The sequence below is a fragment of the Brienomyrus brachyistius genome, chromosome 23 (genome assembly GCF_023856365.1).
Source record: "Brienomyrus brachyistius isolate T26 chromosome 23, BBRACH_0.4, whole genome shotgun sequence".
NCBI lineage: Eukaryota > Metazoa > Chordata > Actinopteri > Osteoglossiformes > Mormyridae > Brienomyrus > Brienomyrus brachyistius.
Genome location: NC_064555.1, coordinates 6,927,356 through 6,946,005, shown reverse-complemented (window position 1 = coordinate 6,946,005; position 18,650 = coordinate 6,927,356). Strand labels below are relative to the sequence as shown.

Below are 18,650 nucleotides of genomic sequence, written 5' to 3'. Positions count from 1 at the left end.
TACAGAAGCTGTAACACTCCCAAACTGGTATATATTTTCTTGCATTTAAATAAGACTATTCCAAATATCTTTTATTCAAAATTAACTGAATCGATGATCTTCAGTCTTCAAAAATCTCCGACTATAACATCTTAAAACAGTTTTCTTGTACTTGTTGAATTGCGGTACAATTCATAAGCAGGCGCATTTATTAACCGTGTTTTCACAGTCCGATAAGACGGAATGGACCATATTTTCGGGGAAAACGGGGGAAGCATTTGACGGACGGACCCGGAAGTGCTCAGGGTGACATTTCACTAGCCGGAGCACCGCATGAGCATGTTTCAGATGCTATTCAGGATAGACGGGATCTACGTTGGGTGACATTTATTCATATATCTTTTAAGTTCACGCACCCATAATGACGACTTTTTGTTGCAAGTTTCTGAGACTACCAGATTCACTACTGAAGGGATCTAATATTTTCTATCGGTCCATAATAACACCAGAAAGGTATGGAGTTAGCGAGTTAGCTAGCTGTTTTTCCATGATAATATTTTATAAGTAATCCTGCAGGGATTACAGATATCTACAGTGTTGCATAAATTCGTTAAGCATATTTTCTTGTTTTCTTCCTGGATTGTTTGTAAACAGTACTAGTTAGATATCCAACTTTACGTCTATTTGTAGATTAGCTTAAATAAATTGAAAGGTAGCTAGCTACTGATATTTAAAGGTGTCGAATCTGCCCCTCCTCGTCAGAAAAACCAAATAAGGTGGCTTTTTAAATGAAAACGATAAACTTCGAATAAAATAAAAGGATACGGAACTCTAATTCGTGAATCCAGAAGGCACATAACTTAAGTGTTATCATTCGTCAAGGTACGATACAGCCAGGTGAGCGCTTCTTCTGTAATAACACCTGGATGTTGTTTCGTATCCCGGATTCCCTCTCGTAGTTCGCTGGGTCTGCAGTTTGTACGGACCCTCAGAAGTGCCACTTGGTGGGATGAGCATCTGTCGAAGGAGAACACGGAGTTTATGAGGAAGGATGTTGCTGAGGAGTATGACAGCCTGACAGCCAGCAGGCTGTACCCACTCAAAGACGACCCATGGCCCAGGCACAAGTGGGAGCCAGGTGAGCCGTCAGGAGCTCGCAGACTGTACCTATGTCCTGTACCTATAGCACTAGTTTCTCATTGTCAGATATACCGTTAAGTGAGGCATTAAAATTGTGTTGTAAAGTGCATCCTTTACCCATGATAACCTTGCTGATTTTTTTCTGATCTATTTAAAACAAAAAAGTAAAGGTTTGAAGGTTGAAGATTCTATTTTTTTGTCAGTTAATAATATAATTAAATAATATCTGTGAGATATTAATAACAACGGCACTGGTAAGTATCAGAGGCAAATAACACTCAGTCACCAGAATAACTGTATCCTAAAAATGGGTGATAAATGAAGAGTGAGTGTGCAGATTGTCAGCAGGGCTTGTATCTTTAATTTGCAGTGATTTAGATTTAGATTTAGATTCAACTTTATTGTCATTACACATGTGTAAATACAGGGCAATGAAATACAGTTTAGCATCTAATCGGAAGTGCGGAGAGTAGCAAATGCAATATGTACAATATGTACAGTTAAGAGAGTATATACAGAGGTGGGAATAGTTATGTACAGATTATGTACAAATAAGTGAGCAGATAAGGGCAGTGTAAATGATGGGGATAAATTAACGATGCATTAATAATATACCGATAAATTAATAATAATAATAATAATAAGTTCGGTAGGTATATAGATACTCTATATTGCTGTACAGAAGGACAAATATACAGATGTACTATGAACAAGTAAAGAGATGTGCCACGTAAATCCAGATGTACAGATGTGTAGTGAAAAAGATCTACTAAGTGTAGAGGGTTAACTGTGAGTGTGGATGGGGAGGTTCAGTGGGGACTGAAGTCAGTAGGGCGACAGCTGTGGGGAAGAAGCCGTTGCTACACCTGCTGGTTTTAGTCTGAAGGTTCCTGTAGCGCCTTCTAGAGGGGAGGAGCTGGTAGAGAACGTTAGCAGGATGAGAGGAGTCCCTAAGAATGCTGTGTGCCCATTGTAGACACATCTTCTTGTGGTTTTAACGCGGTTCTGTAGCAGATCTGACTTTTATCTCAGTCTATGATGTTTGCCCCCCGCCGGTGATTTGTATTTGCCCCCCTCGTGCCCCAGGAAGCCGCCGGGTAGGACTGGTGGCGCTGAAGCTGGGGATGATGCCAGTGTGGACCAAGCAGGGGGAGCGGCATCCGGTCACCTTGCTGCAGGTGGGTTGTCCGCTGGAGCCAATCAGAGTCCATGACGGAAGCCAAGGGAGGGGAGGGGTTAGGGTGCAGACTCTACACATAGAGAGCTGGGGGCCACATATAACATGTTACTCTATTTTAACGGTCAGTGAGGATTTGTCATGTGACCTCACAGGTACAGGACTGTCATGTGGTGCGCTACCTCTCCAGAGAAGAACATAACGGGAAGAGTGCAGCCCTCATAGTAGGAGCCAGAAACGTGTCTCCATTTTACGTGAGTGTGTGTTGATTTTCTGACGGGGGGCATTCTGTTGGACTGTAAGTTCACAGTGTTGAAGCTTTGCACAGTGCAGCAGTTTATAGCTCATAGTGGGGGGTAGCTGATTTGTGGCTTTTCACAGCGAAGGTGACCCACCCCCCACCCCACCCCAAACCTGACTGCATCACATTTCTGACACGGCAGTGTGTTCATTCCCCAAACGCCGCCTTGTGCCATGTCGTAATTGCAGATGTGAGCCGGGCTGGGGGAGGCGGCTGTAGAGCGATGGCAGTTTCCAGAAAAGCCCTGAAGGCCTGCGTGTATCGGGGGCCTTGGTGTGACACGTCCCCCCCGTTACCCGCATGTTTGAGGGTCTGACTGGCTTCAGTGCCTCCCAGAGTGTCTCATGGCCAATGCTGGTGGCTCCCGGGCTTTTCGCTCAGACAGATGGCGTGATGGATGCCCTCGTGGCCGTCCAGCCCCTGTGAGGGCTTGTCATCGTCACAGTTATTGCCTGGGGTGGGGGGGGGTCTCATCACTTCCTTCTTGTCAGCACCAGTGGCTTCTGGGTAATTACTCCGCACCAGCGGTCCCTCAGTGGACCCGCCCCTACCTTAGATGTGACCCCCCCCCCCTCAGCAAAGTGCCCTAATAGGTGACTTTAACCATCAGCTACTTCGAAAGATGCTATTTAATGGGAGGGGTCGCAGTCCTCCTCAAATTAATTAATCACATCTGTGTTCTGGGGCATTAGGTGTGTTTGGGAGGGGGGGGGCACTGGTTTTATTCCTGTGGTTTAGGTAAAACGCCTTGCTGGTATATAGCTGCTCTCTGGCACGCGTTCAGGACCTGGGGGAGCGAGTGTGACGCTAGCTGGCTAGTGGCTGGGTTTTAAATAGCGGCCGCTGTCCCTCAGCGGCACGGTGTCCCTGTGTCAGCAGATCGCAGTGGCCGTGTGAACGCAGCACCCCCCCTCCCCACCCCCGACTATAACAGAGGCCTTTCTCTTACCACAGAGGACAGAGAAGCAGATGGCGATGTTTCGGAGTGTCGGCCTGCCCCCAAAGCAGAAACTCACGGTGTTCAGCGTCACAGACAATGCCATCGTCAAGCCAGGTGACCTTGCAGGGCTCCTCCCCTCCCCCAACTCGCAGTGCAGAAATCAGGGGCCGAACCGGTGGCTTGCAGGGGCCCGGCGTCCCCGACGCAGCCTAGATCTCTCAGACGTGTATATCTCTGATGCCATCCACGTTTCTTTAGGTGCTTCTGAGCAAGTGAGGTCAGGAGAGGGTTGCCATATAAAAATAAATAGGATGGACCGGCTGAATTTAGCCACCGAGCAAAGCTTAGCAAGGATTGGAGGAGGAAGCCACAGATTGTAGGTTTATTTGAGCGTCTCGTGAGAAAGGGGTTTCAGTTTCGACAGCTTATTGTCATGATCAAGACGGGGGGGGAAATAAATTACTGTATCTTGTCAATTACTGTATCTCAATTACTGAGCCATTTGCTTGGATGACGAGTGGGTTCCTCCCATCCTTTGCACTGGCCTCCGACATCAGGATAGTCCCTGTGTTTCCTCTTACGTGCCCGTTTTGTCCTCCGCTTGCAGGCACTCCGCTCCATGCCGCCCACTTCAGGCCAGGACAGTATGTCGACATCACAGCCAAAACGTGAGCATGGGCACTTTCTTTAGATCGTCCACCAGGGCGCCGCTCTTGTTGTCCTGCAGGTCTGTGGTATAGTCCTTAGTAACTGCTGCCTGTTTGCTGTAATCTGGTTGTGTAGCTTTTGTTTTATTATTTTACCTGCCATCTTGAATACAATTCTAGCTGCTGTTGTACTGTTCCATGTATTGCCTCCTTGGTTCAGCAAAATGCTTTTTTAAATTTTTTTTTTGGGAGGGGGTGCAGGGTGTTTAATGAAGTCTTCAGTACACCAGACAGATTTCTGTTTTCTAACGATCAGGTTGCAATTTCCGTCACATCTTGACATCTAATTACCGATTTCCCTCATTAAGATGCAGATCAACTTGTTCTTAGATCTTCTGGAGCAGCTGTTGAATTCAAATACCTTGCTGCTTGGACGATAATTATTTTCTACCCCAATTAGCAGCGTGACGCGTGGCACGTGTGCACATAGGGCTCATTAACCCAGACGAGAGGCAGGCTGTGTGGCCCCGTTATCCGCATCCGCTTGGGACCTTTTAGGAAATAAGTCCGTGTTTGTTCCGTGTTCCTGCTCCACGGCTGCTTCAGACGGGCAGATGTGGTGAATGATGTGCCTGCAGGTCTGTCAGAGACACGGCGAGCCTCTCATCGCCGGCCTGGCTCACACCCTGCTCCTTTTCTCTCCGCCGGCCTGGCTCACACCCTGCTCCTTTTCTCTCCGTCCCCTTTGTCTGTCTGTCTTTGACTTTCTAGGGGCTGTCTTGCGCCCCCCCTGTCTGCTTCAGCGGCAGAGACACCCCCGGGGGCTTTCCTGTCATCTCTCTCCTTTATTTTCCTGTCCCTAAAGACAGCTGAGGGGAAAATGCACTCGTTCCCAGAAGACTGGTTTTATCTCGCCCTCAGCTTTGTCCCCCATCCTTATAGAGAAGCCCGTCCTTCCTGTTAATCCCAGGGATCTGTTCCTGGTTTGTTGTGGTGATCCCATTTTTCGCTCTCGCCTTGATCCCTTCTAATGATGCACTGTCCTACCAGATGACCCCCGTGGTCCGGCCTGGGCGGTCACATGGTTACGCCGTGTCTTCTGGGAGCATTCCGGAGGCATCCTCGGTTGTGACGGCAGCTCGCTGGGCTTTACGTCGGCACGTGGGGGTGATCCTCATTCTGGTGTCGGTCTCGTCACCATGGCGATTCTCCTCCCTTCCAGAATCGGCAAAGGCTTCCAGGGGGTGATGAAGAGGTGGGGCTTCGGGGGGCAGCCCGCATCACACGGACAGACAAAGACGCACCGGAGGCCAGGCGCCTCAGGGCCGGGTGGGGTGAGTTTCTAGGGGGGCGGGACATCTTACTGCTTCCTGTCGGATCGTTCGATCACGAAGCTTCATCAACTTTTTACCTCTCTGTCACACTCCCTAAGCTCCCCCTGTTGGTACTAGAAGTCTCGTTAAAGAATTCAGGGCGTGCACAAACGTGACCTTACCAAGCTTTGATCTAACTCGACTCCCCCCACCTGCACCCGTGTGACATCCCTCTGCTTTCTAACCCCCCCACAGGATCCGGCTAAAGTCTTCAAAGGCAAGAAGATGCCCGGGCAAATGGGGAATGTCTACAGAACTTCCTTCGGCTTAAAGGTGAGTCCCTCTGCACGACCCTCGTGCTGGAAAGGCAGAGGATGGCGTAGTTATGCAGTGAAATGGATAACAGTGTTCTGATCCGAGTTTAACTTCCTTATTATAACCTGTCTCTTTAAAAGTAGGGATGCTCTGATCAGGGATTTTTGAGCTAATCACCGATTGCCGATCACTGGGAATCTGTATCGGCCCATACCAGTCACCCTATTGCTGATCACAGTTCAAAAAACATTGACGTGCGCATTAACTTTTGTAGTAAGAGTCTCATTAATTGTGTAGCTTTATTTATATTTATAGCAATAAGAGTAACTGTTATCAGCACTAGAGAAATATTATGAGGAAGCATCATAAATTGACAAATGTTTACTTATTGGAAGGCAACATACGCAACATGTCTTAGCTTTCTGTGGAAGTTGAATGTGCTGAACATTATGTTTCAAAACAAAAGTAAACATGAGAAACAATTTCACTATTTGACTATATAAGGCAAAAAAAAAATTCCAATTTCCCCATTGGTTAAAATGTGCCATGCCCCACCTACCTTGGGGCTTCGCAAAGCATTGGCTTTCATTTTGGTTGAATATCAATTGGCAAGATGGTTAGAGCCGTTGATGTCGTGCTCTGACCCCTGATAGGACGGGCACAAAGTGATTGGCTTTTTGGGTTCATAGCCTGCGTCTGTGGAGCACTTATGAGGCGGCACTTTCTGTCCAGGTGTGGCGAGTCAACACCAAGTACAACATCCTCTACGTGCACGGCTCTGTTCCCGGACACCGCAGCTGCTTGGTGAAGGTAACGCCCACGTCCGACCAGCCGGCTAACACCTCGCTCCGCCCTCCCCCTCCTGTTCGCTCTCTCTTTAGTAGCCATTTTGCATGAGGGAGGTGCCCTGTGGTGGGATATGCTAATTGAACACCCGTGATTGGGTGAGGTAGCCCCTTTGGCCTGACTGTCCGGCTTTCTAAGGTTCCTAAGCAGCTGATTGGTCAGTTGTTCCTCTTCCTGGGTTATGTCGAAGATGAAAGCTGGTGTGCGTTAATGGCCGGTCGCCCACTCCTTATAGGAGACAGAGCTCCAGGATTAGCAGGTCCTGATGTTTCTTCCTGAAATGAAGTTCTGTTGGTTGTTATTAAAGGACAGGGGGTTTCCTCATATGCAAATCAGGCTGCTGTCTGCTCGTCACTGGCAGCCTGGCCTTTGTAGCCACAGTGATTCCCAGATCAGTTTTACTGGCTTCAGCTTATGTCCAGCGGCGATTGGTGGGAAGCAAACCTGCAGCTTTACGAACTTCAAGCTGCTTCCAGTTGCCTGGTGATTTACAAAACCTGAATAATAAAGCCTTATGGTGATGTTCTGCACACCGTCCCCTGCAGGTGAGGGACACCAACCTGCCCACCCGGCTGGAGAACAATCAGAATCCACCGTTCCCCACCTTCTTCTCCGAGGATGAAGAGCAGCTTCCGGAAGACCTCTACGATGACGATATCTTCCAGTTTGACGAGGAGTCCATTAAACTGGCATAAGGGGAGGGCGGGTGGGGGTGGGCAGCTGCCCTTGTCATCACCATGGCGACCAGTCCGTGATGAGAGACACTGGGGAACACGCCAAATACAGGATGTCTGAGTGGACCCACAATTCTCTAAGCTGGAAGCCGCCACTTAACATGGACTCGAGAAGCAGAATTCCCCTTTTTCAGCGCATTTGTGCCTGTCACAGCTTATCTGTACACCTGGTGTCTTCATTCCTGCTCGTAACTGATCATCCAGTATGTTGAGGTTCTGTCAGTTCTGTTTTATCTGTGATAAAAGTCAAACATGGAGATTTTTACCTGTGATCATTTACAGTGCGTACATAAATTCAGGCTGTAACCAGCGTCAGTTCTCAGTGAAATGGTTCATTTCGCAACCAGTGTTGCCCTTCTGTCTCAGCAGGTGAGTGGGACAGGCATGATGTTACGTGGTCTAGACCCTTCCTTGAAGACGGTGCGGTGGTCTGGGTCTCCTAGTGGAAATGAAGTATGTCACGATGAGGCGAGCTGGAACTGTGCTATTCTGCTTCTCCCACCGGAGCCCCAGCCTGGTTTCTGATCAGGCACCAAACTGGGCTCCTTCTCAGGATCTTCTCACTGGTCCTGTGGGCATTATTCCTGGGCTGGGGGAGGGGGGCCGGGCTCAAGATCCATTTTATCAGTAAATCGCCCTGGCTAAAATGGCAAGATGATGAATTACTTGTCAGCTCATCTTTGCTAGTGTCAGTGTGGCTGCCGCCTTAAATGGATAACAAACCAACTGCTTAGTGCTCTGCTATTCGTCCCGACCATTTGAGTAGCTCTGACCTCAGATCTGCTCTCTTGTAGTAAACTGATGCCCAAAGGAAGGTTTCTGAATGAAAAGGGGGCACGTGGGGAATCAGGAAACAGCAACATGTCTGATCTGTCCTCCTCTTTAATTTCACTTTCATTCTGCACGTGCCTCTTGGTTGATTCTGCTCTGTCTGAGGTCACGGGGTTTAAGTCTGTGTTATTCTGATCCACTCTAATAGACCTTTGGGGCCTGAAATCCGCCCCAGGGGACAAACTCTCACAGGGCTGTGTTGAGGTGACCCCTTGGGGGGCAGAGACCGACCCCCTCCCCCTCACCAGCTTTCAGAATGGGTGACCTTTATCTTCTCACTCCAAATAAAATGTTGCATCAATTTTGCATGAGGTGTGGCTCGACGTCTAATGAGCCTGCAATCAGAAAGTGAAGCCAGTCACCCCTCCCCTTCCTCCGCCTCTCCCCCAGGAGCCCCAGCCTGATTTCTGATCAGGCACCAAACTGGGCTCCCTCTCAGGACCCCAAACTCTGGTCCTCTACGCTAGACTTGGCAGCATAACTCGCATGTTTTACCTGCCTTTCCAGTCGCTGGGAAGAATCATCGTGATTGATTTACTGAAACGTCTCGAGATAAAATCTCCCCTCATCCAGCATCGTTTTTAACAAATCGATGTAGTGAGGTATTACTACACCTTCATGTAAGGTGCCTTGGGGCGACTCTCTTGTGAAAGGCGCTATACGAAAAGTTTATTAAATTTAACACTGGAAAAATGAGCATGTATTTCTCTAGTGCTCCAGGGATGGTGCCTCAGTGCTGTTACCTGAACTCTATGAAACCTCAAGCAATAAGACTGAAAAGATGGAGTCGTCCTCAGCCAAGCTTCTACTTAAAGCAGTCAGCACCATGTGGGACTGAGGAGGTTCAGCTTTGGCTTATGAATACCGCCCACGAGGCACTCTGCACGTCTGCCTGTGTGGGTTATGTGTATATTATCATGTGAGGACCAAACGTCCGCACAGTGTGATAAAGAACCTGTTGTTTGGACGTTGTGGAAACCTTTTTGGTCCCCACAAGGGAAAACTCGGTTTTATAAAAATCTATGACTGCAATCAAGAAATGAAATTGCCAAAATTCTTGTTTTTTACTCGTTTACTTACGGTTAGGGGTGGGTCGGTGGTGTCATAGTTGGGATTAGGGTTATGCCCTTAGAAATGGACGGCCCCCACAAAGACATGAATACAAATCTCTGTCTATGTCTGAGTGTGTTTTTTTTTCGGGAAGGGAGATGTGGTCTTGGTATCCGTTGCATCACATGAAAGCCTGCAAGCACATTAGGGACTGAAACAATGCTATTGTGTGACTGACGCCATCATCTGGATCCTTTATGGATTAACTAATACATCTCTGCTTTAACGATGGGATTAGGACTCTGGCATGAAAAATCATTTAGTATGTGACCCTTTGATACGCTAAATACGGTAATGGTTCCACCATCACGCTGCATTTATTCCCAGATCTGTGGAAATCGCTGTTCGTGCCTCTGGCCCAGGTTGGGCTGGATCAGCTCAATCGATTGGGGCATCAGCACCCCCGCCTCCCGCCTCCCGCCTCACACTGTCCTGTCCGGCCATGTCTGCTCGACAGGTGATTACAGCAGCGCCGTGCATGTGACCCGCAAGGGAGGTCGAGCGTCTAATCGCGGCTGTCACCACGAGGCTGTCACCATGGCAGCCAGGCAGGCAGTTTCCCCAGACAACCCCACGCCCCCCCGGGCCTCTGCACGGATTAGCCTATAGTCCAGTCCTGCATTTCCGGTACGGTCTTGCCGCGCAGTCTGTGGTACACAGAGGTGCCAGTGGGCTGAATGCCACCGTGGGGCTGTAGTGAGTTCTGGAGCCCCGGACCGTCTGCTTGTCCCATACGCTGCTCGCCAAGGTCCCTCACCAAGTGACGCCTCTGGGGATCATTTTCAGCTCTCATGTCTGATTTTCGGGGCGGTCGCCACTTGGAGAGATTTTCTCGACAGGCACTGAATGTCAGAGAGGGCAAAAAGTGTGTTGCATGCATGGGGACGTCTTTGCAGGCGAGATCCTCAAAGGTAAACTGCTTAAAGCACTGACCACTCACACCTGCCGCTTAATCAAAGTCCTGTTACACAGCTGTATTGTGTGGTTTTGAGGGGGGGGCACTTTCATCAGGTCTAGAACTTCAATGGAATGGAAAATAGCCCTGGCCACTGCTTAATCCTCCCCCGTGGGCAGTGTGACGTCGATCCACATTCAGCCGGGCCATAGTGGACTCCAGGGGGATTGTTACCGGAGCCGCTAATCGGCGAGTAACCCTTAGAGTCGCGGACAATGCGGACGTGATACATCAGACCCAACAACGGAGCATTTCGGCGTCCTTGGAAAGCGGGGGGCTTTGCAGCAACATGGCCATCGTAATACCATGGTAACCTGCTAACCCGTAATAATAATTATTCCCAGCTATGTCCCTTTCTGCATGCCGGCGCTGTTGATGGAAGGTCGCTGGTTCAAATCCCAGAGCTGGCGCTGCGGTTTTACCTTTGGGCCCTTGAGCAAGACCCTTAACGCCCAATTGCTCCAGAGATTGACTGACCCTGCTCTCCCAAATGTACACTGCTTTGGGTAAATTCCGCAAAATAAATAAAAGTAAATATTTCAGCGGTGCCCATTAGAACTACCCCACTGGCTTTAGTGGTTTGTCACCGACTGTGGTCTGTGTCGGGGGGGCCATCGCGGATGAGACCGCTCTGGAAACCACTTCCCTAAGTCCTCCCCCCGCCCTCTTGCTGGGCAGGTCATTGGTCCGGGGGCCATCCTGTAATGGTCCTTTGAGTGTGAGGGGAGTCGTACTGTAACAAGGATCAGCACCTCACAGATCGCCCCCTCCAGACCGAATGGGGGTCATAGAACATCTGCCTTCCTTATGGAAATCGGATCCTTCTTCTGCCAGTAACTGTTAAAAAAGCATTTTCTTTAATTATAATATTTGGTGGTGGAACCACACATTAAATAGATAAAAAATAGCTCTGGGACTGCTGTCGATCTCAGAGGATCCTATCTTGTACCCTGTGTATCCTAGGATAGGGCCCGGGCTTGCTATACAGCAATGATGGATGGATGGATGGGTGTTGAACTGCTGAATGCTCAACATGATATTGTGTAGATAAACGTTCCAGACCCACTCTTTGAAAATGCAGCAGAATTTCACGAAATCGGCATGGAAGCTGTCAGGAACCTTGACTCCTGCGCTGTGCTTCCATTTCCAGATTCCCTGCCTCATGGGTCAGTTCCAGCGTCGACGCGCATCACTCAGCACAGTCGCCCTCTTATCGATGACGCTCTGCCACGGAAAATCACGCCCTGCTCCCTGACAGATTCTCGTACACTTTTATTAGGCGTCGTGTCAGTGAGCAAATAAACCATCAGTTTTCCTGAAACATATCGGAAACCCAGGAACTTTTATGACATTCAAATATGATAAAAACTTTCTCTCTGCCCCCAAAGCAGCATATAGCCTCTGACACACCGCATGCCTCAGCCCAAGTACTGACCTGGGGGCGGCATTAATATTCTCTAGCTATACAATATAACTAGAGGCAATGTGTTTTATGAACTCTTCATATTTGGGGGGGTTGTGTTTTTCTTGATCCCTCCACACCTTCACACCTTCTTTAGGACCCGAGTTTGTTCATCATTGCTGGCTTGTGTAACAATGAGTTACCCCCCTAGCCCCCGTCCCCCGCCCCGAGCCAAAAAAACACAAAACGTCATCTACTCTTTGAGAGCCTTTATAACCTATTATGTATTTTTAGGGAAGATCCAATCGTGGTGCTATCTGTGGAATGAATTCCCTACGGAAAAGAGAGGAAATAGCTATCACAGGGTCCTGAGGCCTGTGTGGGGGGAGGTGGGGGGGGGGGGCAGCGGTGCGGACCAGCGGCCTTCCGAAGCTCTCGCTCCCCTTCATTGCGTCGACCCTTTGATCCTCGCTGGAGTCGCACACGTGTGCCTTCGAAGAGCCCCCCCAAGCGTGACCCCGTTCCGTTACATGCCCCTCCCGCTCGACTCCTTATTGTAGCCCCCGCGAGCGACGGCTGATTTGCACGGTTCGCCACGCCGCCGTCTCTGTCTCCGGCGAGACTGTGGCATGGGTACGTCTGCGGGTTAAACGGCAGGGCAGTGAGGTGTGCGCCGGCTATCCAGAAGGTGTTTGTTCGCTTCCCTCGTCCTTTTCCACCTTCTGCGAGGCACTCGTGCCTGACTGGCTTTGGCCCGGCGTTCTGGGAGACGGAGACGGAGCCGGTGGTTTGGCTCTGAGACCCCTGGATCTGATGGGACCGCTTCAGCTTCAGTACTGTGCTCACTGCTAACAGAATGTTCAAGCTACAAGCGGGCCCCTTCCTCCCTCTATGCACTGTTACTTGGGGCTAGTGGCTTTGTAAAGGGAGAGCAGGGGGGGGGAGTTACGATGATTACATACGATGACCAAAAAAATGTGGAATATTATTGCATTGGCCTGAGCTTGGGGCCCAGTATGATATGCTTTCATGGGGCCCAAAATCTGCTCGGGCCATAAATGGGTGCCGTTTGCTGTATGCTTACATAAAGCCTGTATGAAGCTCACCTGTTGTGGGATGTGTGCCACAGTATCTGTTTAAAATCACTGACACTGAGCTCAGCCTGTCACGCGTGAGTCAGGCCATAGTCCTGCCCATCCTCTGTGGTAGTCCTACCCCATCCCCTTTCACTGAGATTGCCCACGTCCAACTTCCCACCTTTAAAAACCGGAAGTGTGAAGATGACATTTTGTTCAACCGTCACAGAAGTGGAATACGATCTAATGTGACAGCCAACAGATGGTGAGAGAGAGGGTATAATTAACCTTTACTCTTATCCTATGGATAATAAGCATCGGATGAAATGCGTAAAGCCTAATTAGGCTGAATACACATGATTAAGTAGCCTGAGAGCCTATGGGTGCAGTGTACAAAGCAGTTAGGCTTAATCTGTGAACCTGATTCAAACTGGTATTGGAGAATTTGGGGAGACAGAGAAAAACATGAAAATAATATAAGGGGGCACGAGGGCGCCTCCTGCTGCATGGCTTTTGTAACTGGTTAATCTTCTCCGCCCTGTCAAAGTCAAGCCCATCTTATGTCTGGCAAATGGCTTCAAAATCCAAGATACTGATTAAAAACAATCAAGCCATTAAGTCAATAGCAGGAAGTGGATTAGAGTGACCTGCGTGACAGTGAACTAGAATCTCAGTAGGATTAGCAGCTTTATGTTGCCCATCCCCGCCAACCCCCAAAGCACCGGGGGAGGGGGGGGGGGGGGCGTCACTAGAACTTCAAAAAGACTCTCACACTGTGAGTTTTGAAGTAAAACATTGTTTTACACTTTTTCTGTTCCGTTTCCACTTTGTTCAAGAGACATGATTATCAAGCAACCAAAAAGTAGGAAAGCAATGCTTAGACTGCACGTTAATCTGCAACATGCTGAGAAATGCGATTATTAGGGTGGGGGATTTGGGGGGGTGGAATTAAGCGAGGCAATCAGAACCTTGCAATCAGATCTGTTTATGCTCCCGGTTTCAGACGACGGCGAAGTGAGAGATGCGGTGGATCAGAGACGTTGGGGGGGGGGGGGGGGTGTCACGATCCGGAAATACTGGAGACGGCGATCGTGCGGGAAACAGGCAAGGGAAACCAGGTACGGGGAATAACGGGGTTTTATTGGAGTAACGGGGACTAGGGAGCATTGGACAGGGACTAACAAACATCCACAATGACGGACAAGGGTAACAGGCAAGACCAGGACTTAAAACAGGACAAGACTAAGCAAAGTAATCAGACAAGGCTGGAGACAATCAGGGACGCACACGCGGGTAATCAGGGGGCGTGGCACACACGAGGAGCCGACGAGCCGGGTCATGACAGAACCCCCCCCCAAAGGCGCGCTTCACCGGGCGCGCCAGGGAGGAGGCGACGAACGGGACACAGGAACCGGGACCGAGAAAAGAACAAAACTAACGAGAGACCGGAAACAGGACAGAGGCACAAAACATAGCGAGAGACAGAACGTAAGACACGACTCGACACAGGACCGGGAAAGCGGAGAGACAGACCAGGAAGGGAGAGACAGGAGGGACAGGCGGGACACTAGGAGCGGGAGTGCAAGGAGGGAACATCGGGAAACGAGGAGCAGGAAAGGGCGGAACAGACGGGCGAGTAACAAAAGCAGACGGGGCAAAGACATGAGGTACGAAGGCAGAGGCATAGGGCGAGAAGGAGGGGGTACCAAGGGGAGCCCGAGGGAGCCCCAGCGGGCGACGGGAGGCAGCCGGAGGGGCCGCAGGCGGCCGGGAGGCCGGAGCCGGAGGGGACCCCGGAGGGGCCGAGGAGACAGGGCGAGGGACCCGCGGAGGGGCCAGGGAGGGAGCAGGAGGGAGCACCGGGGAAGGGGACGAGGGAGTAGGAAGGGGCCAGGGCGAAGGCCCGGAGGAGGGGGGAGCCGCAGCAGGCGGCGACGTCCGGGAAAGGGCCGGAGGTAAGGGCCCCGCAGGCGACCGAGGAGCCGCCGTCGGGGAACCCCCAGGCGACCGACCAGGACCCAGAGAGGGGAGCGAGGCAGGGCGACGAGGCACCGGAGAGGGACCTGCAGGCGACAGCCGACGCGGAGGGCCAGGACCCGCAGGCGCCAACCGAGCCCCAGCGCAGGCGAGGGAGGGCGAGCCAGGGGGCAGGGCGGGCGGGACCCCAGCCCTGCGTCTGTGTCCCCTTCCCCTGCGGGACACAGACAAGCCGACCCTGGTTCGGGGTCGATCTCGCCGGGGCGAGGGACTAGGGGTTACGAGTTCTGTCCCCGAGGGGTCCCATTCCAGCTCCTCCACCTCCGAAGAGGGAGGAGCCAAGATGGAGTTGTCCAGGACCACCTCGGGGACTAGGACAGGGACTGGAGCTGCTGCAGGCGGAGGGGGCGCCTCTGGAGCTGCTGCAGGCGGAGGGGGCGCCTCTGGAGCTGCTGCAGGCGGAGGGGGCGCCTCTGGAGCTGCTGCAGGCGGAGGGGGCGCCTCTGGAGCTGCTGCAGGCGGAGGGGGCGCCTCTGGAGCTGCTGCAGGCGGAGGGGGCGCCTCTGGAGCTGCTGCAGGCGGAGGGGGCGCCTCTGGAGCTGCTGCAGGCGGAGGGGGCGCCTCTGGAGCTGCTGCATGCCGCCGGGGCGCCGGGACAGGAACACGGTCAGGCCGCGGGGGGGGCGCCTGCCCGGGAACTGGAGCGCGGTCAGGAACTGGAGCGCGGTCAGGAACTGGAGCGCGGTCAGGAACTGGAGCGCGGTCAGGAACTGGAGCGCGGTCAGGAACTGGAGCGCGGTCAGGAACTGGAGCTGGCTGCAGTGGGGGCGCCGGCCCGGGAGCTGCAGCAGGCGGCTGCAGAGGGGGCGCCTGCCCTGGAGCTGCAGGTGGCTGCAGTGGGGGCACCTGCCCTGGAGCTGCAGCAGGTGGCTGCAGTGGGGGCGCCTGCCCGGGAGCTGCAGCAGGCGGCTGCAGAGGGGGTGCCTCTGCAGGAACTGGAGCACGGTCAGGAACTGGAGCGCGGTCAGGAACTGGAGCGCGGTCAGGAACTGGAGGTGGCTGCAGTGGGGGCGCCGGCCCGGGAGCTGCAGCAGGCGGCTGCAGAGGGGGCGCCTGCCCTGGAGCTGCAGGTGGCTGCAGTGGGGGCACCTGCCCTGGAGTTGCAGCAGGTGGCTGCAGTGGGGGCGCCTGCCCGGGAGCTGCAGCAGGCGGCTGCAGAGGGGGTGCCTCTGCAGGAACTGGAGCACGGTCAGGAACTGGAGGTGGCTGCAGTGGGGGCGCCGGCCCGGGAGCTGCAGCAGGCGGCTGCAGAGGGGGCGCCTGCCCTGGAGCTGCAGGTGGCTGCAGTGGGGGCACCTGCCCTGGAGCTGCAGGTGGCTGCAGAGGGGGCACCTGCCCTGGAGCTGCAGCAGGTGGCTGCAGAGGGGGCACCTGCCCTGGAGCTGCAGCAGGTGGCTGCAGAGGGGGCACCTGCCCTGGAGCTGCAGCAGGTGGCTGCAGTGGGGGCGCCTGCCCGGGAGCTGCAGCAGGCGGCTGCAGAGGGGGCGCCTGCCCGGGAGCTGCAGCAGGCGGCTGCAGAGGGGGTGCCTCTGCAGGAACTGGAGCACGGTCAGGAACTGGAGGCAGTGGGGGCGCCTGCCCTGGAGCTGCAGGCTGCTGCAGTGGGGGCGCCTGCCCTGGAGCTGCAGGCGGAGGGGGCGCTTCCGGAGCTCTCCGGAGCTTGATCAGCCTCCGGAGGTCTTCAGCCATCCTCTCCAGATCTGAATACGGGGATTCTGGAGTGAAAGAGGCGAAATCCTGCCCTAGTTGCACTGCGAGCTTTTCCCCCTCCGGAGGGCCCTGTGGGGCCGGTTCTCCCATCACCCTCCAATACAGTCCTTGGAGGGTGAAGTACCTGTCAGCGAGGATCATGGGTGGCGGCGGCAGCGAAGACGGCTGCGCAGGCGGCGGCGGCCGCACGGGAACGGGGTCCGCCGGCAATGGCGGCCGCACGGGAGCGGTGTCCGCCGGCAATGGAGGCCGCACGGGAGCGGTGTCCGCCGGCAATGGCGGCCGCACGGGAGCGGGGTCCGCCGGCAATGACGGAGGGAGGTCCTCCGTACGGGCGATCGCCGTTCTCCTCCGTCTCCCTCGCAGGCGCCTGGCGGTTGCGGGAGGCGGCGCGATGTCCGTAAAAACGGACGGTGGAAAAAAGGCTTCTGGCTCCGGGTAGTGGAAGGGCTCCTCGTCCTCGTCCTCACTTGAGAGCCAGTACTTCCACGCAGGATCGGGGACGCGTGTGGTCGGCCCTCGGGCTGGAGGTAGGGCAGGTACCTCCCTCTCGTCCTCCGCCGGAAGCCAAAGCCTGGAGAGCGAGCAGGCGCCGAGAGAGATCGGCTCTTGAGGGAGCCTCTTCCTCTCTCTCCGCTTCTTCTTTGGGTCCGTCATTCTGTCACGATCCGGAAATACTGGAGACGGCGATCGTGCGGGAAACAGGCAAGGGAAACCAGGTACGGGGAATAACGGGGTTTTATTGGAGTAACGGGGACTAGGGAGCATTGGACAGGGACTAACAAACATCCACAATGACGGACAAGGGTAACAGGCAAGACCAGGACTTAAAACAGGACAAGACTAAGCAAAGTAATCAGACAAGGCTGGAGACAATCAGGGACGCACACGCGGGTAATCAGGGGGCGTGGCACACACGAGGAGCCGACGAGCCGGGTCATGACAGGGGGGGGGGGGGCCCACGTGCTGCACCACCGGCCCACATGTCAAACGGGCGACTCGCAATTTACCTGCGGTACGTCCACTTTTGATCACAGGTTCAATGGTATTCAGATGAACGTCAGCTTTTATTTCTCTGTGTAGGGGCAGCAGACTCGTCCGTTAGTGGCAAGAGTACAAGGGAAGTGTTTCATCCTAAAAACGGACGCAGCAGGTCACAAGGGCTTTCAAAAGGCTGCTTGCGTTTAGGATCAGGTGGAAATTTAATACTGTCTTTTTCAAATCCTCTGTATCTAAATCCTCAAGACTGGCCTGCTAGTTCTTATCCCAGCTGGTACATCTAACAGGGTTCTACTGGTGAAACATCATGATCTGCGGAACTTTCTCACTTTTGTGTCTTGGGTTTTTTTTTTTTTTGCGGGGGGGGATTGAGTGGGGGGCCATCTCTGCACACTTTGTCAGCGTCTGAGATTAGCTGTCAGAATTCATTACTTGCAGAAACAAATTTTCCCACTTCGTTAAATATATCTTTTCCCACAGCATATTTTAAGGTGTCGTTTTAAACATGTGACATTTCACATGTGTTTTCCCCTCGTTTACTTTGAAACGCATCTTGTCCTGGGACTATAAGTGTGTGCTTCATTTTCAGAGGGAACACGAAGCCCTGTTTCAGACCATCGTAGTAACTGCTGCGCCTCTGGGCAGCAAAGTGGATCGATGACTATGCTGTGAAGGTTCCCCCTCGAGAGGCAGCAGGTTAGCACAGACCTGGGTGTCAGGGAATGAGATGCCCATTGAAATGTGTAACGCTTGGCTTGGAATCGCACGCCGACTTGTATGACCAGAGATGGAGATGGGCTAACGTGCTCCAGATAGGCCCTCTTATGAGTCCGTCCTTTGGGCAAAGCTGACCACTGAGGGCAAGGGGTGGATTTTACCTTTGGTGCAGAAAGCCGTGAACCTGACCAAACCCGGTCGAAACGCTAAATATTAATCACATCAGCACAACTCGATGCAATCAGTGCGTATATTTAGCCGTTAATGCGATAGCTTTTAAGCCAGTGATTTACTGCCTAATGGGTGAGTGGGTGAGTTTTTCAGGTGGACCGAGTTTAAATTTGCATTTCGTTATGTATTTATGTAGTAGGCTGTTTACCAGCGGTGCCCTTCCAGTCTGCGGGAGAGCAAGAAATTGTCA

The 18,650-nt window shown here is 52.7% G+C and overlaps 1 protein-coding gene across 1 annotated transcript; it reads left to right on the top strand.

Annotated features, from left to right (window-relative positions):
- Nucleotides 1-257: 257 nt before the first annotated feature.
- mrpl3 (mitochondrial ribosomal protein L3) lies at nt 258-7,649 on the top strand. Its single transcript, XM_048994154.1, has 10 exons — nt 258-492; nt 939-1,117; nt 2,206-2,297; nt 2,452-2,550; nt 3,552-3,651; nt 4,145-4,205; nt 5,407-5,518; nt 5,753-5,830; nt 6,545-6,622; nt 7,204-7,649. Exons 1-10 carry the CDS (start codon nt 401-403, stop codon nt 7,351-7,353), a joined length of 1,041 nt encoding a protein of 346 aa, XP_048850111.1. The 5' UTR covers nt 258-400; the 3' UTR covers nt 7,354-7,649.
- Nucleotides 7,650-18,650: the final 11,001 nt, after the last annotated feature.